Genomic DNA, 22,174 nt, shown 5'->3' with positions numbered 1-22,174 from the left:
TCTATTCATATCTCCATAGTTGTCGAACTCTAAACAAAGCTAAATAATGTGTCGAGTACCAGCTGAAAGCTTAATGGTCATGTCGATCATATACTGATTGAAAGCTTAACCCAGGTTTACCTCAAGGTTCATGCCTGACGAGAAGTCCTATTATTAGTAATTACTTTCAAGACAAATATAAAAAAAACTAAAACATCTAGAGAAGTAATATTTTTTCACATTCATTTATACCATATGACAGATTAAATGAAAGGCACAGTTGCTAATTAATCTTGACTGTTTGATAGTTAGGTCATTTTCATTAAGTTGTCAGAATGTGGTTATTTAAAAATATAAGTTACACTTTTAGTTGAAGTCGGAGGTCTAAAGATAAGGAATGACAATGACTACGACTCACAAATTTTAATGTGGCTATCATCTTCTTCAACATGTTTATTACTTTGTTAAGTTCCTTGATAACTTATTTTGAGAAATTGAATGAGAGAGTTTCCTAACAAAAATAAAAATGGCAAGAGGACATAAAGATAACATAACCAAATAAATAAGTTTACCCACAAATATATTCATCCAGAATCAACCAAAAGCCTTCACAATCAGTCATGCCATGTTCCTAGCCTCGACAAAAGAAAGCATATTAGCTAGAAAACACATCGGCTACTCTCGTTGTACATTTGAAAGTCAAATAATTAGATACCAAAATCTAGAAGAGTGTGACAACAATGGATAGAGTAACCTTGAGTCACATTGATGAGGAAAATACATTGCCTACTCACACTGGTGAAAATGTGGAAAACATTATATGACATACCTCTATTGTTAACTTCTGCATGAAGTTGTTCACTATCAATATAACATATTATATTTCCAGCATACTGGCACTCATTTGTACGGGAATTGCCATGCCTAGACCCATGAGTTCACCGCCTGTCTTAATATTAGTAAAAGAAGTGCCGAAGAACTGAGAAGCTTACCCCAAAAAAAGATAAAGACCTTTACTTATAGACTGAAGTAGGAAGTAGAAAATATTAGATAGTATAAGAAGATGAGTTTACAAATAACAAAAATCCTTTTGTGAAATTGTACAAAACTAAACTTAAATCACCTAATGAAATTAGAATCGCAACGTAATATAGAATTTAAGTAGGTTTTCAATAATTAATCCAACTTGAAAATACATCTCTTCTTCCTAGGTTTCAATCCTCTTTTGTTCTGTCATAATCGATGTTTTATCAATACATTCAATTGTTAGTATTCTGTTCACTGTAAACAACCTTGAAGGCAGGGGAGAAACAATTTCATGATTCGAGTTCGCCTAAACATAAAAATGGCAAGGCCTTCTCAATTTAATAATCCTATAAGGACGTCATTTATATACAAACATTTCACAATGCGAAAGAAAAGTTCTTCAACGAATGCCAGACCCAAAAATACGTAGATAAACAAACTACAAATAATTATTGAAATCATGTAGTTAACTAATACTAAGCATGTTGGATGAACGTGGAAGAATATTAACATAAGAAGTCGCCAATTAGTAAAACTAAATTACTGAAAATATAGAATAAGGTAGTTTCGAACATGTCAAAAATTTGTTGCTACACATAAGTCAGAAAAATCTAGAAATATATTTATTGCTCTCATCTATCTATAAAAACTTGCCTCGCCTTAAAAGTTTCTTCTCTAGCACTATTTGACACATTAGGCGAGCATCCTAGAATAAACAATTCTTATCCTAACAATTTATCTCATCCTAGTTTTGTTGCAGGATGTTTAGAAACTGGTCCTTCCCATTCCACACACAACCAACTTTGACTTCTTCTATCTTTGATATTGTACCTGCACGATTACAATATATTGATTAACAAAAGGAGGGGAAGCCAAACATCAATATCTACCCACATCAACGTTTAATTTCTTTTACAATCACATATGAATGTTTTATAGATATAATGAGTTTTGATCTAGCATCATGATCAGCAGTTTACCATTTTTCACCATACGTCAATCCAACACACCTCTTCACATAGTTTCATTTTCTCTTCAATACCATACTGCTATTCGAAATTGTAATACAAAATGCCTAGAAATTACAAATATGTATTTAATGCCAAAATCGGTATCAGTTGAATCAACTTACCCACCTCTCCTGACAGTCAAGTGGCGTTCAAATAGACTTTGAGCGCAATACCAGTCAAATTGAATTCATCTAAAAATAACCCACAAAATTCACACGAAAGATAAGTATTGAATCTCTCAAAATAGCAAAATACAACCAACAATATATTTTCAATTTCTTTAGAAGTAGAAAAGATATCTCTAAAATAATCCCTCTTCAGAACTTTACATACTGGGTTATGTAGGGACAACATACCCGAAATACAGGCCAAAGACAACGAAGAGCCCTAGCAATAATTCATATTCACAAGAACGGAACTAAGGTATACACTACAACAAAAAGGCTCATTAAAGACCAAAATATAGCGACAAGTTATAAATATGGTCCCTAAAATATACTTATAAGGATGATATTATTGACTAGTCCATATTTGACTATATTATTTTCTAAAAATAAAAATGACTGGTCCCTAAGTAAAAAATTTCAGCGGAAACTACAAGAGAAGAGTGGGAACAAAAAGTGAAAAACTACAAGGCTCTAAAAAATTCTCTCTCCATGGTAATAACCTAAAACCCCAAAATCCATTAATAAAAGTAGTAGATTTTTCTCTCTCTCCAACAATATGCAAAAATCGTTGATGTATCCTTAATTTTTTCTCTCTTGCTCTATGAAACAAGCTTTGAAGTCCCTAAATCTTGAAAGTTGAAGGCATTATTGGCAGAAAAATTTCCTAAATCTTGATGTTTGAAGGCATTTTTTTGGAGAAAAACATTTCATCTAGCTATGTAGATCTAAAGTAAGTTTATTCCTCCAGATTCATCTCCCTCTTCTTCTTTTTTGGTATAATTTTTCATTTTTCTTTCTGATGATTGAATATTATGTGATTTGGCTCTTATAGATACTCAATGTTATTTTGTTAGGATGAAAAATGATAGTTTTGTAGGTAAGGCTGGGGGTTGAAGGTCAAAGAGGAGATATTTGAGAGTTTATTTAAGGATTTTCTCTGTTAGGGTGGCATACTTGCTAGGGCTGCCAAGAAATTTTGGTAAGGCTGACATTGAAATTATTTTTTCTATCGGGTGATGAATTAGTTGAATATTTTTACCATTAGTCTCTTTAATTTCAGTACCCAGTTTGTGTGCTTTGATTTTGAATGGTTCTTTTTATTGTATTATCAGTGTATTTTCTGACACTAAAAAGATTAGACGAGAAAGAAACAAACTTGTTAATGAGATTTTTTAAAGTATCTGATTTTTTTTGTCTATGAGTAGCTTGAGGATTAGAAAAGAAACAAACAACATTGTTAATGAGCTTTGTTAAAGCATCTAATTATTTTTTTGTCTATGAGTAGCTTGAGGATTAGACGAGAAAGAAACAAAATTGTTAATGAGCTTTGTTAAAGCATCTGAAATATTCACATAATTTGTTTATTCAGTAGCATTCTAGTATAATTCTACTTTCTCTTTTTCAAGATTTTGCAATTTCATGAACAACATTGACTCGAAACTAGCTGTCAATCTTTGCTTTCAGCCACTATTTAAATATCAAGTTGTTTTTTGATCTATACAACTTTCATGAGTTCAATAGTTGAGTCCAAAATCGTTGAGAAAAATACACTTTAAGAGAGTTGTTGAGAAGTAGTAGTATTATTAATTACTATGAGATAAATTGTTTTCTCTCAACACTCTATTGGTTGAAGTTAGTAAAATTTAGTTTGAGTGAATTCTATTTCTACTTACTTTTGATCAATTTAGTGTATTCTTTATTGGATTAAAGTTAAGTTATCACAAGAACTTTAAAAGTATGTGTTTCATATAATATACTTCATAGTAGTTACCTTTTTTTTTTGCTATTTCAATTTTTTTTTTGAATTGTTCTTTTCTACTACAACTATGGTTGCATATTAATCTCTAAAGTTACTATTTGTGGTGCATTTTTGAAGTCTTAAGCTACTTGGAAATTCGTGATTGTTTGTCATTGTTGTTTTGTGGTTCTTGATTTCAATTAGATTCTAGATAGTTACTGAAATTGCTTGGATCGTCATGTAGTTTGATAAAAAAAATTGTTGGAGAAGTTGCTGATGAGTATACTCAAATATAGGCGAGAAGCAATAGAAACGCAATAAATAGAGCTAAGTTGAAGATGCTTCATCATATTAGTAGCAAGCCAATTAGAGAGATTATTTATCAAAAGGTGTTATCATCAAATCTTTTTTGTCTTAATATTGATGAACTCTTCTTTGACATGTTTACTTTTATGTAAAGGGCGAAAAAGATGGCAATCCACCAGATTTGGCAACTATCTTTTAAGAGACTCGCAAGAAGAATAACACACTTGTTGATTCTGAAACAATCGAGAAGCATGTGTGTTTGATTAATTGAACATGTTCTTAACATTTACTTATTGTGGGATCTGGAAAAAAAAATCTCCTCTATACACTTGTAGGCTCAAATTCAAGAATTGGTGGAGTCTGAACCATCACTTTCTAGCATAGAAATTGTTGAGAAATGCTTTGGACCTCAAAGTCGTAGTCATGTATTTGGCTTTGTACATTGGTGCATCTATAGTAATTCCTCGTTTCGTGAATACATTTAGACTTTCCCTGTTGTTTAGAACATGTACAATGTAATGCTATATTTTTTCAGCACACTAACTCCTGATAAAATTTTACATAGAACAAGGCACTTTTGACTATTTAAGGATTTTCAAGTGAGGATAACAAACTCATTTAGAACATGTAAGCTCTTCTTCCTCTCTCAACTTTAACTTTTTGACTATGTTTTGTTCATTGTAAATTTTAGTTTGCGATTACAGTTTACACATCACAGTATAAGTACTTCTTGATGTTTTACTGGACAATCGTCATAGCAACAGCAAGCTGACTGAAAACTCAGGCTATTTTATGACAATATATTTCTAACTTGTGTAGTCATCGACTGCCTCATATGATGACTTTAGTTAGTAGTCAACGACTGAATTCAATGTTTGTAGGAATTGTATGTATAATGCAATTGATGGGGTGGAAAGAGGGGGAATTTATTTGTATGAGAACGATGGGGTGATGATGACAAGAGACCCAAAGCCAAGATTGATGTGGACTGCTGAATTACATCAACAATTTGTTGATGCTGTCACTAAGCTTGGTGGTCTTAATAGTCAGTACTCTCTTTTATTTTTGTTTCATTTTGTGCTAATAAATGTTTGGCCATCGTTTTCTACTTTTTGAGTTGGGGATTACTAAATTAACTTGTAACAACAATAATAATATAATAAGTGTAATTCCACAAGTGAGGCCAATGTACTTGGACCTTATTTCTATACTTTGTGAAGGCAGATCATAGAGATTGTTTTCGAAAGACAATGACTGAATTCATTTGTAGTTCCAAAATTACTTCTCTTAGACTTACAGTGGTGTTTTAATTAAGTTGTAATGAACAGTTCTTCTGATCGGATTCGAGTGATTCTTTGATACATTTTAAATTTTGCAACTTGGTTTGAAATGGAGTCATGTATGTAGTAGAGAGGTATAGTTGCAGCAAGATCTTTTGGACCATCAGTTTCATTATTCTTTGAAAAAGAGAATACTTTTTGCAGCCATTTTAGCTCTCAATTTTTACTTTATCAATTTGATGAGTATTTTCTAAGCTATTTGGTTAATCTCAATGAGTCAACGATTAGATTAAACCCAATTTTGTTTCTGATACACTGCTATTCATTGATCCTCTTTTAGATCCATGTCCTTTTTGAGATAAAAGTTTTTAAAGTTGAGTGACCATATGAGGCATTATAAGTTCCAACTTTTGCAGTAGTTAGTGTTGCAGCTGCTACCACCATATTGTGTACAAAAATTTCCCACAAAAATCTTAATTGTTGCACCAATTAGTTTTATAGCTGCCGCTGATAGATATTTTCTACATTCAAATGCGCCAACATGGAGTTTTTCCTAATAAACATACTTTTCCTTTGCTTCTTAGAGCCAACAATGAAAACCCACATCTCATTTTCCCACAAATATTTAAGTTTGGATACATTTCTGACCAATTTGTGTAGAATTCTTTGGTTTCTAGTTTTGCTAGCAGTGGGTATGTTCACCTTGCACGCCAAGTGTTTGATGATATTATGCATAAGGATGTGCTTTCTTATACTGCTTTGATTGATTGGTATGCCCGGAACGCTCTGCCAATTAGAGCTTTGACACTTTTCCTGGAGATGAGACGAGCACAAGTTAAGGTAGATGAAGTGGCTGTTGTAGCAGCTCTTTCTCCTGCTGGAACGTTAAGATGTGTTTGATTTGGGAAGTATCTTCATGGTTTCTATGTCGAGCCAGGGAGGGTTTCTAGGGATGTTTACATTGGTAGTTTTCTTGTTGATATGTATGCTAAATGTTGATTTTGGGATGAAGCCTTGAAAGGTTTTGAAGACATGCCTTACAAGAATCTCATTTCTTGGACTGCTATGATTGTTGGCTCTATACACTGCAATAGATTTAGGGAAGCACTCTGTTTTTTAAGAGCTGTTGTCCAGAAAGGTTGTCCCCAATCAAGTACTTACTGAAAATGACTAGAGTTTGGATTGATTTAGTTAACAAAATGACATGCACATATTTTATGCAATAGGGTAATACTCCTTCAGTTTATTTAGAAATTGTTATTTGATTTAATCACACATATTTCTGTTTATTTTTATATATAGGTCTTCTAAATGAAAGTTTTATTTCTTTCACAGATTTTGGATGCTGAAATTTGCAAAAAGGTGATGTTAAAACATGTAGATTGACCATTTTTTACTGGGAAGGTTCAGGCAACTTTGGATTATAGTTTAAGGATAGTATATGATTTTTTTGCTAAGGGTTCATGGTCACAATATTGTTACTAGCTTACCTCATTGTTGTATAGTGTGATGACTTATGCTCACCTTATTTTGTAATTACATTATATATTATATATGAAAGAGACAGGTTGTATATCAAATGCAATGTGATTTAAGGACTAGATTGTTAGTCCTTAAAATCCTTTTGAGTAGGAAATCTGTAATGGTTGTGAAATGATTTATGGACCACCTTCAAAATGGTCCCAAAATGATATAGGAACCAGCTTAAAATTCTCATAAATTGATTTATAGACCAGCTACAAACTGGTCTCAACCTTGATTTACAAACTAGCTTCAAACTGGTCGCAAAATTATTATGGACCAGCTTAGAAGTCATCCCAAAATGATATAAGGACCAGTTAGAAACTAGTCGCAAAATGATTTAACGATCATAATTTCAATTTCAATAAGTGCGAATAGGTACCAGATATATGGTCCCTAAATGTATTTTAGGGACCACTATTATACTAGTCGCGAAAATGATTCAGCGACCAGCCCGATAATCTCGTCCCTAAAGGTCCTTGCGACTAAGTCTATAAGGACCAGTGTACCTGGTCGCAATTGCACCTTTTGGGACCAGATTCGTACTTATAGCGACCAGTTTTCCCTTCGCTATTGGGTAGTTTTGTTGTAGTGATACACACCAATAAAAATATATAAACAAAGAAATACCTTCAAAAATTCACCCAACAATCCCTCAAAAAAGAAGAATTAATAGCAAACATCACACCAAAATCAAAAGAGAACATAAATTTGGATCTGAACCGAGAGAAATTTCTAATACTCTTTCACCTGCTTTGAGAAGGAGAGAGTAATGTGCAGTACTACTTCAGTACACGAGTTCTCTTGAAAAGAAAAAGAAGTACACGTGGTTAGAAGTACATGTACTTTATGAAAAGATAACGTAGTACAATTTAACTTGCTTTTGGTACAACTTTCTTATACTATTAGTCTTCTCCAAAGCAGTACAATTTAACTTGCTTTTGATATAACTTTCTTATGCTGTGTTAGTCCTCTCCAACTGTCCCTTCTAAATAAAGGTAATAATAAATAATATAGAAGATGGCTAGCCAAATATTCAAGACAAATAGAGTAATTATATATAAAAAATATAAATTATTAGCACCTAATATTCACACAAAATAATGGTAATACCAATAGGTTAAGGAGAAAATTGCTGCGACAAAAAAGGGTGACAAATAGTCATAGAAGTTGTTACTTACTAATATCATTTTGTATTCAAAATCATTACTCCATGTATAGAATTCTGAAAAACTTAAAAGAATTATAGCCTAACTCTTCCATCCTCCTCCTCTAGGGCTGGTTGATATTTTAATTTCTTTATGAGTCATACAATGACATTTCTTAATTGCACCAACTGCTGAAATCTCCATCTCCTCGTTCTTTCGTTCATATTTTCCATCAGAACGGTAAATAATTTTGTTCACCCTGTTCTGGTAATTCAAAAAGATGAATATACGTTTATTTTCTATTGTTTTGGAATTTAAAATTTGTAATTCGGATTAAGTTTATTCTTTAATGACATGTATCTTTACCATGAATTTTCAAACATTTTGACTTATAACGGATTATGATTTACAATGTTTTTATATAATTTCTAAGAAATCAATCTAAAAATTCATATTAATCCCTCATTCTTTTAACATGAACCTAAACGAATATATTAAGAAAATCATTGTTGAAAAACAATGTTTAAAACAAAATAGTTCTCTCATATCGAGATTTAGATAGTTAAATGAATATTGAACTTGAGACGTATTTATTATTATTGTTGAAGTCTTATCGGTTAAAACAATGTATATCTGTCATACCTTTATTTAATTTCAAAGTTCAATCGAAAATGAAAATTTAAGTCATGGCATTGTTGTGCAGCTAAAAAACAAGATCAAATGAGTGAAATATTCCAAGAGCCTAAGGGCTTAAAATCAATGTCAGCTGGATTCTCATCTCATCATCAATCGTGTCGCAGCAAGCAAAGGAAAATGGATGAACATGGAGGAAGCAAGGTGACAGGCATTAAGCAGATTGTAAGACTAAAAGAATTTCTAAGTAAATGGCAACATGTCACACTTGGTCCCAAGGGAAATGGTAATAATTGCAACAACAACGATAATAATAATAATAATAATAATCATCTTGGATCATCGTTGAAACACGGTAGCAATTCCCCTAGAGGAATATCACCTTCGATTAGTATGAGGTTGAGGAATTACAATGTATATTGTGATTCAGATGAGGAGAGTTGTCAAAGTCCAGAGCCACCCCATGGTGTCCCTAGAGGCTATTTGGCTGTTTATGTTGGACCGGAGCTTCGGAGGTTTATAATTCCCACAAGTTATCTTGGTGATCCATTGTTTAAATTGTTGTTGGAAAAAGTTGAGGAAGAGTTTGGGTTTGATCACATTGGTGGACTCACTATACCTTGTGAGATTGAGACCTTCAAGTTTCTCATGCAGTGCATGGAAAATCATCAAAGAGATCAACCTTCCTCTTCTCTTTATCAACACCATTCTGGTAATTAGCTTTAATCATTATTTTTATTTTTTCAACACACAATTACTATTGGTATCCACCTCCACTAATTGACCTCCTAGTGACACTCGTAACTGTCGCTTTTCTGTGAATTTATCTTCTTTTTCTCATCATTTCTTTTCTTTTTCACCACAAGTGCTATTGGTGTACACCTCGATTATTTTGGTAGGTACCTTTACCGGATTTTATTGGCAATGGGTAACTTTGCCAACCAAAATTTAGGTAGATGAAAATTGAAGTCACTCCACGCTTTTGTGTGCCAATACTCTTTTTATGATTTTGATTGTAGAATTATTTGACTTAAATGCCTCTAGTGCTATTGATCTCGTCAAGTTTTAACAAGAAACTTGATGGTTTTGATGCAGGATCTTCGCTTATTGTGGAGTAAATAACTACCATGGTCTTAGTGATGATTGAATATTTAGGGCTGAATTATTTTTCTTTGCTATGTGTTTTCTCTTCTTCTGATTAAGAGCTTAGAAGGTCCCATTGTATTTGTATACGATTTCATCACTTCTATTTTTACACTTGCCCTATGTTTGTCATGTGTTTATAGCTAATCTTGAAAAGAAAAAAAGCATTGAAGGAAAAAGAAAATAAGGAGGGCCTAGGTAGTTATATTAAGAAGGTTCATTGGCAAAAAGGAGAAAGCATAAACCTTTGACCCTTTCTAGGTATTACCTATAAGAAACTGTGAAGATCAAGTTTCACAAAGGTTGTTGTTTTTTTAGGTATTGTCACTTGTTTTGGAATAACTCTGTCCAAGTATATTGTAAAGCAATTGATTTTTAATTGTTCAATATTTATGTTGTGTCAATTTTACATTTCATTGTAAGACAAGGGTCTTTATACAACTACTAGTATTTAATTAAAATGATGATAATCGTCGAGTTTGAGGATTGCTCAGTTGGTTGAGCACCTTCCGTCCCTCATTGATGGTGAGGATTACCTTCCCCTTATCTCCCCGCACCCCCCGCACCCCCCCCCCCCAAAAAAAAAGTTTATGTTGCACTAAAAGTAATTGACAGTTTTGCAGTAAACCTTCAGATTTTGCTCCAACACATTTGTTACAAGCAAAAATCTCACAAACGTACAGAAAGTTTTTAAAAAATCAAATATAGGTACAGAGAGTTCTAATTAAATGAAACATCAATTTGGAGTATATTTGTCTTCGTCTTATGTATCATGGGTGCATAAATTTAAAAGATTTTGTCATACCTACTAAAACTATTTTCATTCAATTTAATAGCAATCCCATGTAAAAAGAATGAACGAATATCATTTTTAGGATAATGTCACTCAAATCATCATCATATCATATATATTATTATAAGTGGAAAGCTCCAAAAAGAAAAGTTAAATTACCATTTTGCCCTTCTACTAAATTAAATTTTGATTAAATATAAATTTTAATTACATAATGGTAGAATTTGAAGTCTTTAAGCCCTTTAATAATTAATTACCATTTTCTTGATAAATGAGTACATTGATATTGCTTTTAATCATAATCATAAATCTCATAATGGAAGAATTTGAAAAGTTATGATATGGAAAGTCATTCATCACTTTAATGTACAAATCATCAGAATTTAAATTCAAATTTAAAAGGTCATTTCCTAATGCTATTTAAGAACCAACATAAGAGATGGAAACTCACAATAGGAAATCGAATCAAGGAAATTGCACAATTCAACATGAGAAGATAAGAGAGTTAAAAGTTGCAAGTGAGGATAACCGAAAGAATGCTGAAAATTGGTAATCAAGAAGAAAGAATAGTAGCAGAAAAAAAGAGAGTAAATTTAATGCATGTGTACTATTAAACAGTGAACAGTCTTATGTTGATATGTTGTTTCTAACAATAACAAAGTTTTCTTTTCAGAGCATGAGGACTTTCTTTGTCACGCCCCGAGCTACCCCAGAGACGCGGACACGGGACCTAGGACCACGAGTGATCCCAAGCTAACCCTGCTGGCATGATCATGAGCATACTAAAGATAATAAATTGATGCGGAAGCTAAATCATAAATAAATCTGAAAAGATGGGGAATACCCATATACTATAGCTGAATATATCAAACTCAAAACACTAAGCTGAATCTAACTATGTCTGAAATAAGCCTCTAAACTGACTAGAAATGTTGGGACATGCCCCAACTAGATCTAGCAAAATTGAAACTAAAGACTAAAAGCGATAAAAATAGACATGTCACTAGTCCGTCCTCGAAGAATGAGGACTCACCACTGATGCTCCTGAACTGAAGATCGAGAACCGATCTAAGCGTGATCTGGATACTGAGAACCTGAACCTACATCACGAGAAGATGTAGCACACGTATGCGTCAGTACTTGAAAGGTACTGAGCATGCAGGATGGAGTAAAGCTGAAATAACATATAACTGAACAAAGCAATAAAGCAATGAAATAATCTGAACATGATATAGATACTGAAAATACTGAATACTGAGCTAACTGATTGCAATGACCAATTTTTAAAATGCTGAGACTGAATACTGACTGTACTGAAATATGGTCAATGCAATAGAGTCAGACTGAACTGTGGGAGCTACTAATAACCGACATAAAACCACATGAGCTAAATGTGGAGTCCGATGTATACGCCCCATCGAGAGGACCCAATATACCCTGCCAGAGGTATAGAGGCATGCTGGCGTGATCACTAAACTGATGTTGCCCACAGAGGGGACTTACACATACGTGGCTCGTAGTTCTGGGACTATGTGGGTACGCTGAAACCCTAGTCCAACTCGGTATTATTCTACTCCCAATGAATTAATTGGTTAACTGGTTATGACTGAATTTCTGTAAATACTGGCTAGCTCGAAACTGAACATGCAAACTGAGAATGCAACAATTAATCTGATAATGATGCATGCATAAACTGAGGCATGTATAACTGAATATATTATGACTGAAACACTGAATAGCTTAAAATACTGACATGTAAATACTCATACTTGAAAACTCCTTTTTAGAAAACAATACTCTGATCATTGATGACTTGGGAAGTCATACTGCATAAAAATTGATGGTATATCTAGATACCATACTATTCATACATTGATGACCTACTCAATTGTCATACTAATCATGTATTAGAAGCTCTTTCTCAAAACTCATTTTAACTTTCTCGAAAACTCAATTTAAAACTCAAGTGTTGTCGGAAAGAAAAGCTTCTCATGATTTATAACTCAAAATAGGGTTTATGCTGAAATATACTGATAATGTGGCATAAAACTGGAGCATGTATATCTGAATAACTGAAATATCTAACCTAGCATGTGTACTTCAAGAACTAATAAAATACATAGCTAGGGTTCTGAAATTTATGCGATAAACTGAGCAATAACTTGATAATCTGATTTGGAACATTTAAATAACTAATTCATGATGATCTGCTGTAATTCTTGAAATCCTAGGTCTGTTCATAATCATGGAATCAAGAATCTGACTGAATTCTAGGGACCTAATGGGCAAAAGGAACCCACTAGTGAAATCCCACATACCTGGTGACGAATTCCACGGACAAATCTTTCGATTTCGGGGCTGGAACTGAAGGAACCTTGCTGCGTTCTTGAACTAGGGTTCTTGACTTCTTTTCTCCTTTTAGCGTTCTAATTCTACTAAGTTAGATTATTGATTTGACTTAGGTAAGTTCTAGTAATGTTTCTAGGTTTAAACTGATTAAAATCTCATGATTTATGGTCTAAACGACGTATCTTAGGGGTTAAACGAAATAGGAAAAGACCAAAAGACCCTTGAATTAGCTGCTGTCGGAGTGACTGACGGACCTGATTGACGGTCCGTCAATCAATCGACGGTCCGTCGATTGGGTCCGTAGGTCGAGTCTGTCCGACAGGGCCTCACTAAAACGGGCATAACTTTTTACTAAGAGGTCGGAATTTAGCAAACTCGGTGGAGTTGGAAAGATAATATAATTATCTATCTAACCATAGGGAATGGGACACGTAATTAATTTTGTACTAAGAGTTATGACCATCTGAAGTTGACCCATCAGAATATTCGGCTAACTAGCTGTTGATCCTCATCTACGGTCAGACCTACGGACCGTGGATCGATTGACGGTCCGTGCTGGTCAACCGTAGTTTGTGTCAGAGGCTGGTAAGGGAAGTCTCGATCCACGGACACAGACCACGGACCGTGGTCTGATCTACGGACCGTGGGTCTGTCCGTGAGTCGGGACTTGGCCAATTTTCTGAGCTGGTTTGGGGAGGGGTTGCAGTGGTGAACCACGGACCACCAACACGGGCCGTGGTCTGACCTACGGTCTATGGATGGTGACCGTAAGTTGCACCTGCAACTTCTCCAAAATCTTCATTTTTGTCTATTCTGAATACGGGGTGTTACATTATCTCCCCCTTGGGACCATTCGTCCTCGAATGAAGACTAAACTAGCTGAAATGGAGGGAGAGGGCTGCAATCCCTACCACTGAACACTGAGAACTAAATTTCTAACTGAACTGAGTTCCAAGGACATGCAACTACGATGAAAATGCAAGTACAAACTGAAGGAACATGATTCTAAGACTGAATTTTCGCATGAATGACTGAAAAACTGAAGAGGAACTATTACCTCAAGCTGGAATGGAATCAGAAAGAAAGAGGTGAGGATACTTGGACTTCATGGCTGCTTTTGCTTCCCAAGTAGCTCCCTCTTCTGACTGACTCCACCACAAAACCTTGACTGAAGCGACTTCTTTATTTCTCAACCTTCTAACCTAACGATCGAGAATCTCAATTGGTACATCCTCATAAGAAGGCTATCTTTCACGGCCACACTCTCTAATGGCACTATGGATGCTGGATCACCCACACACTTCTTCAGAAGAGAAATGTGAAAGACTGGATGCACTGCTGCTAAGTCTGCTGGCAACTCTAACTCATAGGTCACTTTACCAATCCTTTTCAAGATCCGGTAAGGGCCTACATATCTGGGTTTGAGCTAAATGTGGAGTCCGATGTATACGCCCCATCGAGAGGACCCAATATACCCTGCCAGAGGTATAGAGGCATGCTGGCGTGATCACTAAACTGATGTTGCCCACAGAGGGGACTTACACCTACGTGGATCGTAGTTCTGGGACTATATGGGTACGTTGAAACCCTAGTCCAACTCGGTATTATGCTACTCCCAATGAATTAAGTGGTTAACTGGTTATGACTGAATTTCTGTAAATACAAGATAGCTCGAAACTGAACATGCAAACTGAGAATGCAACAATTAATCTGATAATGATGCATTCATAAACTAGGCATGTATAACTGAATATATTATGACTGAAACATTGAATAGCTTAAAATACTGACATGTAAATACTCATACTTGAAAACTCCTTTTTAGAAAATAATACTCTGATCATTGATGACTTGGGAAGTCATACTGCATAAACATTGATGGTATATCTAGATACCATACTATTCATACATTGATGACCTACTCAATTGTCATACTAATCATGTATTAGACGCTCTTTCTCAAAACTCATCTTAACTTTCTCAAAAACTCAATTTAAAACTCAAGTGTTGTCTTAAAGAAAAACTTCACATGATTTATAACTCAAAATAGGGTTTATGCTGAAATATACTGATAATATGGCATAAAACTGGAGCATGTATATCTGAATAACTGAAATATCTGACCTAGCATGTGTACTTCAAGAACTAATGAAATACATAGCTAGGGTTCTGAAATTTATGCGATAAACTGAGCAATAACATGATAATCTGATTTGGAACATTTAAATAACTAATTCATGATGATCTGCTGTAATTCTTGAAACCCTAGGTCTGTTCATAATCATGGAATCAAGAATCTGACTGAATTCTAGGGACCTAATGGGCAAAAGGAACCCACTAGTGAAATCCCACATACTTGGTGACGAATTCCACGGAGAAATCTTTCGATTTCGGGGCTGGAACTGAAGGAACATTGCGGCGTTCTTGAACTAGGGTTCTTGACTTCTTTTCTCCTTTTAGCATTCTAATTCTACTAAGTTTGATTAATGATTTGACTTAGGTAAGTTCTAGTTATGTTTCTAGGTTTAAACTGATTAAAATCTCATGATTTAGGGTCTAAACGACGTATCTTAGGGGTTAAACGAAATAGGAAAAGACCAAAAGACCCGTGAATTAGCTCCTGTCGGAGCGACTGACGGACCTGATTGACGGTCCGTCAATCAATCGACGGTCCGTCGATTGGGTCCGTAGGTCGAGTCTGTCCGACAGGGCCTCACTAAAACGGGCATAATTTTTTACTCGGAGGTCGGAATTTAGCAAACTCGGTGGCGTTGGAAAGATAATTTAATTATGTATCTAACCATTGGGAATGGGACACGTAATTAATTTTGTTCTAAGAGTTATGACCATCTGAAGTTGACCCATCAGAATTTTCAGCTAACTAGTTGTTGATCCTCATCTACGGTCAGACCTACGGACCATGGATCGATTGACGGTCCGTGCTGGTCGACCGGAGATTGTGTCAGAGGCTGGTAAGGGAAGTCTCGATCCACGGACACAGACCACGGGGTCTGATCTACGGACCGTGGGTCTGTCCATGAGTCGGGACTTGGCCAATTATTCAGCTGGTTTGGGGAGGGGTTGCAGTGGTGAATAGCGGACCACCAACACGGGCCGTGGTCTGACCTACGGTATATGGATGGTGACCGTAAGTTGCACCTGCAACTTCTCCAAAATCTTCATTTTTGTCTATTCTGAATACGGGGTGTTACATTATCTCCCCCTTGGGACCATTCGTCCTCGAATGAAGTATAAACTAGCTTAAATGGAGGGAGAGGGCTGCAATCCCTACCATTGAACACTGAGAACTGAATTTCTAACTGAACTGAATTCCAAGGACATGCAAATTGCGCTGAAAATGCAAGTACAAACTGAAGGAACATGATTCTAAGACTAAATTTTCGCATGAATGACTGAAAAACTGAAAAGGAACTATTACCTCAAGCTGGAATGGAATCGGAAGGAAAGATGTGAGGATACTTGGACTTCATGTCTGCTTCTGCTTCCCACGTAACTCCCTCTACTGGCTGACTCCTCCACAAAACCTTGACTGAAGCGACTTCTTTATTTCTCAACCTTCTAACCTAACGATCGAGAATCTCAATTGGTACATCCTCATAAGAAGGCTATCTTTCACGGCCACACTCTCTAATGGCACTATGGATGCTGGATCACCCACACACTTCTTCAGAAGAGAAATGTGAAAGACTGGATGCACTGCTGCTAAGTCTGCTGGCAACCCTAACTCATAAGCCACTTTACCAATCCTTTTCAAGATCCGGTAAGGGCCTACATATCTGGGACTGAGCTTCCCTTTCTTGCCAAATCTCATCACCCCTTTCATAGGTGACACTTTCAAGAAATCCCAATCATCAACTTGGAACTCTAGTTCCTTTCTTCTCACATCTGCATAAGACTTCTGGCGACTCTGAGTAGTCTTAAGTCTAGCTTTAATGAGTTGCACTTTCTCCATAGCATCAAGGACCGAATCTGGTCCTATCATGGCTGCTTCACCTACTTCAAACCAACCAACTGGAGATCTACATCTACACCCATACAATGCCTCATAAGGGGCCATTTGAATGCTGGAATGGTAGCTATTGTTGTAGGCGAATTCAATAAGAGGAAGGTGATCGTCCCAACTACCCTTGATGTCGATCACAGAAGCTTTCAACATATCCTCTAAGGTCTGAATGGTACGCTCTGCCTGACCATTTGTATGTGGATGAAATGTTGTGCTAAGGTTAACCTGAGTACCAAGACCCTTATGAAATGACTTCCAGAAATGAGAGGTAAACTGAGGACCTCTATCTGAGATGATAGACAAAGGAACTCCATGCAACCTCACAATCTCATTAATGTAAAGCTTGGCGTAATCCTCCGCCGAATCTGTAGTCTTGATCGCCAAAAAGTAAGAAGACTTAGTAACCCTATCAACAATCACCCAAATGGAGTCAGTTGTCTTGAGTACGAGGTAAACCTGTGATGAAGTCCATGTTGATCACTTCCCACTTCCAAGTAGGAATGTCAATCTCTTGAGTCATACCTCCTGGTTTTGATGTTCTACCTTGACTTGCTGGCAATTAGGGCACTTAGCCACAAAATCTGCTATATCTCTTTTCATACCATTCCACCAGTAGACTTCCCGCAATCACGGTACATCTTAGTGGCGCCTGGATGAATAGAATATTGGAATTATGGGGTTCTGTGAGAATATGCTGTCTCAATTCACTCACATCAGGAACACACAATCTACTTGATAGCGAAGTACACCATCTCCCCTTGGGAGAAGACCTCCACTGTCTGCTTCTGGACTGCACCTTAAGCTCTAGCAATATTGGATCGCTGTTTGCTTTTCCTTAACTCCCACTACGAAGAAGATTCTGATCTATTATGGACTATCACACCGCATCTGATGTGTTAGTAAGACTAACTCCTAAGAGAGCAAGAGATGAACATCTTTTTCTACTTCATTCCCTTTTCCTCAATATGTGGTACACCACCCTCTAGATTCACCTCTTTTTGGCCTTAAGGTAAGAGATAATCAATATATAGGCACTAAGATACTACCCTTCTATTCTAAGACTGGCTCGTTTGGAAATTGGAACTAAACAACCCAAATTCTACAATCGACTGAGGCATGACAGAATTGAAACCAATCCATGCCTAGAATTATATCAAAATCTACCATTTTTAACTTTACAAGATCTGCTGAGGTGACTTTCTGAGAGACTGAGATAGGGTAGTCTCTATATACCTTCTAGCTATAACTGGGTCACCGACTGGAGTAGAGACTGAGAAGGGTTCTGAAAGAGTTTCTGGACTAACACTGAATTGGACTGCTATGTAAGGAGTTACAAAAGACAAAGTAGCCCATGTTGTCTTTCCACTGAGTTTACCATATGTGAGCCAATCCTTACCTGGTAGGATGCCAACTCAACCTACCATTACCAATCACTTGCATCACTCCAAAGATTTTCCTAACCTCATCAATGAAGTTCTATGGGTCCTCACCAATTGTGACCCTAGAAACTCTGGCGGATTCATCATAACAAAATCTCAAACTCTAGCTGCCACTGATCCATCATTGGCATTTGCCTGAACTGGAACCCGCTGATTGTTCTGGTTGGTCATACCCTGAGCCAAAAGTGGATTGCATTCTAAACTCTTCATTCTTAACCTCATGGTCTGCGACTAGGGAATTGCGTTAGCATTCCTAGCATTCACATTCCTGGCATTAGCTCTATGAGAGGCATGATCTTAAGCGCATAACGATGGATTAGAAAGGAGATCATACCAACGCACGATAGAATATCAAGAAAGTGAAGTTTTCCTAAAACACTTCATAGCCTCCCTCTCATTAGATGTGGTGCACTTCACACCCATGAAAAGGACTCTACTTAGTGCGGCTTTTCAGACATCCTATGACACTTAAACCTAATGCTCTGATACCAAGTTTGTCACGCCCTGAGCACCCCGGAGACGCGGACACGGGACCTAGGACCACAAGTGATCCCAAGCTAACCCTGCTGGCATGATCATGAGCATACTAAAGATAATAAATTGATGCGGAAGCTAAATCATAAATAAATCTGAAAAGATGGGAATACCCATATACTATAGCTGAATATATCAAATCTGAGAGTTTAATACAAAAGGAATATCAAACTCAAAACACTAAGTTGAATCTAACTATGTCTGAAATAAGCCTCTAAACTGACTAGAAATGTTGGGACATGCCCCAACTAGATCTAGCAAAACTGAAACTAAAGACTAAAAGCGATAAAGATAAACATGTCACTAGTCCTCGAAGAATGAGGACTCACCACTGATGCTGCTGAACTGAAGATCGAGAACCGATCTAAGCGTGATCTGGATACTGAGAACCTGAACCTACATCACGAGAAGATGTAGCGCACGTATGCGTCAGTACTTGAAAGGTACTGAGCATGCAGGATGGAGTAAAGCTGAAATAACATATAACTGAACAAAGCAATAAAGCAATGAAATAATCTGAACATGATATAGATACTGAAATACTGAATACTGAGCTAACTGATTGCAATGACCAATTTTTAACATGCTGAGACTGAATACTGACTGTACTGAAATATGGTCAATGCAATAGAGTCTGACTGAACTGTGGGAGCTACTAATAACCGACATAAAACCACATGAGCTAAATGTGGAGTCCGATGTATACGCCCCATCGAGAGGACCCAATATACCCTGCCAGAGGTATAGAGGCATGCTGGCGTGATCACTAAACTGATGTTGCCCACAGAGGGGACTTACACCTACGTGGCTCGTAGTTCTGGGACTATATGGGTACGCTGAAACCCTAGTCCAACTCGGTATTATTCTACTCCCAATGAATTAAGTGGTTAACTGGTTATGACTGAATTTCTGTAAATACTGGATAGCTCGAAACTGAACATGCAAACTGAGAATGCAACAATTAATCTGATAAGATGCATCATAAACTGAGGCATGTATAACTGAATATATTATGAAAACTGAATAGCTTAAAATACTGACATGTAAATACTCATACTTGAAAACTCCTTTTTAGAAAACAATACTCTGATCATTGATGACTTGGGAAGTCATACTGCATAAACATTGATGGTATATCTAGATACCATACTATTATACATTGATGACCTACTCAATTGTCATACTAATCATGTATTAGAAGCTCTTTCTCAAAACTCATCTTAACTTTCTCAAAACTCAATTTAAAACTCAAGTGTTGTCTTAAAGAAAGCTTCTCATGATTTATAACTCAAAATAGGTTTATGCTGAAATATACTGATAATGTGGCATAAAACTGGAGCATGTATATCTGAATAACTGAAATATCTGACCTAGCATGTGTACTTCAAGAACTAATGAAATACATAGCTAGGGTTCTGAAATTTATGCGATAAACTGAGCAATAACATGATAATCTGATTTGGAACATTTAAATAACTAATTCATGATGATCTGCTGTAATTCTAGAAACCCTAGGTCTGTTCATAATCATGGAATCAAGAATCTGACTGAATTCTAGGGACCTAATGGGCAAAAGGAACCCACTAGTGAAATCCCACATACCTGGTGACGAATTCCACGGAGAAATCTTTCGATTTCGGGGCTGGAACTGAAGGAACCTTGCTGCGTTCTTGAACTAGGGTTCTTGACTTCTTTTCTCCTTTTAGCTTCTAATTCTCTAAGTTTGATTAATGATTTGACTTAGGTAAGTTCTAGTTATGTTTCTAGGTTTAAACTGATTAAAATCTCATGATTTAGGGTCTAAACGACGTATCTTAGGGGTTAAACGAAATAGGAAAAGACCAAAAGACCCTTGAATTAGCTGCTGTCGGAGTGACTGACGGTATCTGGATCTGACGGTCCGTCAGTCAATCACGGTCCGTCGATTGGGTCCGTAGGTCGAGTCTGTCCGACAGGTCCTCACTAAAACGGGCATAACTTTTTACTCGGAGGTCGGAATTTAGCAAACTCGGTGGCGTTGGAAAGATAATTCAATTATCTATCTAACATAGGTAATGGGACACATAATTAATTTTTGCTAAGAGTTATGACCATCTGAAGTTGACCCATCAGAATTTTCAGCTAACTAGCTGTATCCTCGATCTACGGTCAGACCTACGGACCGTGGATCGATTGACGGTCCGTGCTGGTCAACCGTAGTTTGTGTCAGAGGCTGGTAAGGGAAGTCTCGATCCACGGACACAGACCACGGACCGTGGTCTGATCTACGGACCGTGGGTCTGTCCGTGAGTCGGGACTTGGCCAATTTTCTGAGCTGGTTTGGGGAGGGGTTGCAGTGGTGAACCACGGACCACCAGCACGGGCCGTGGTCTGACCTACGGTCCTATGGATGGTGACCGTAAGTTGCACCTGCAACTTCTCCAAAATCTGCATTTTTGTCTATTCGAATACGGGGTGTTACATTATCTCCCCCTTGGGACCATTCGTCCTCGAATGAAGACTAAACTAGCTGAAATGGAGGGAGAGGGCTGCAATCCCTACCACTGAACACTGAGAACTGAATTTCTACTGAACTGAGTTCCAAGGACATGCAAATACGCTGAAAATGCAAGTACAAACTGAAGGAACATGATTCTAAGACTGAATTTTCGCATGAATGACTGAAAAACTGAAGAGGAACTATTACCTCAAGCTGGAATGGAATCGGAAGGAAAGAGGTGAGGATACTTGGACTTCATGGCTGCTTCTGCTTCCCAAGTAGCTCCCTCTACTGACTGACTCCTCCACAAAACCTTGACTGAAGCGACTTCTTTATTTCTCAACCTTCTAACCTGACGATCGAGAATCTCAACTGGTACCTCCTCATAAGAAGGCTATCTTTCACGGCCACACTCTCTAATGGCACTATGGATGCTGGATCACCCACACACTTCTTCAAAAGAGAAATGTGAAAGACTGGATGGACTGCTGCTAAATCTGCTGGCAACTCTAACTCATAAGCCACTTTACCAATCCTTTTTAAGATCTGGTAAGGGCCTACATATCTGGGACTGAGCTTTCCTTTCTTGCCAAATCTCATCACCC

The 22,174-nt window shown here is 36.7% G+C and overlaps 1 protein-coding gene and 1 long non-coding RNA gene across 2 annotated transcripts; both read left to right on the top strand.

Annotated features, from left to right (window-relative positions):
- Window positions 1-4,220: 4,220 nt before the first annotated feature.
- Window positions 4,221-4,664, top strand: LOC125823204 (uncharacterized). Its single transcript, XR_007442696.1, has 3 exons — window positions 4,221-4,309; window positions 4,381-4,479; window positions 4,562-4,664. It is a non-coding gene; the product is annotated as an uncharacterized LOC125823204 (long non-coding RNA).
- A 4,231-nt stretch (window positions 4,665-8,895) lies between these two features.
- LOC125823203 (uncharacterized) lies at window positions 8,896-9,528 on the top strand. Its single transcript, XM_049502616.1, has one exon. It carries the CDS (start codon window positions 8,896-8,898, stop codon window positions 9,526-9,528), a length of 633 nt encoding a protein of 210 aa, XP_049358573.1.
- Window positions 9,529-22,174: the final 12,646 nt, after the last annotated feature.

Source organism: Solanum verrucosum, unplaced genomic scaffold (genome assembly GCF_900185275.1).
Source record: "Solanum verrucosum unplaced genomic scaffold, falcon-dt-bn FXZP01000096.1, whole genome shotgun sequence".
Classification (NCBI taxonomy): Eukaryota; Viridiplantae; Streptophyta; class Magnoliopsida; order Solanales; family Solanaceae; genus Solanum; species Solanum verrucosum.
The sequence above is the reverse complement of the archived record's forward strand: the minus strand, read 5'-3'. Positions and strand labels throughout refer to the sequence as shown.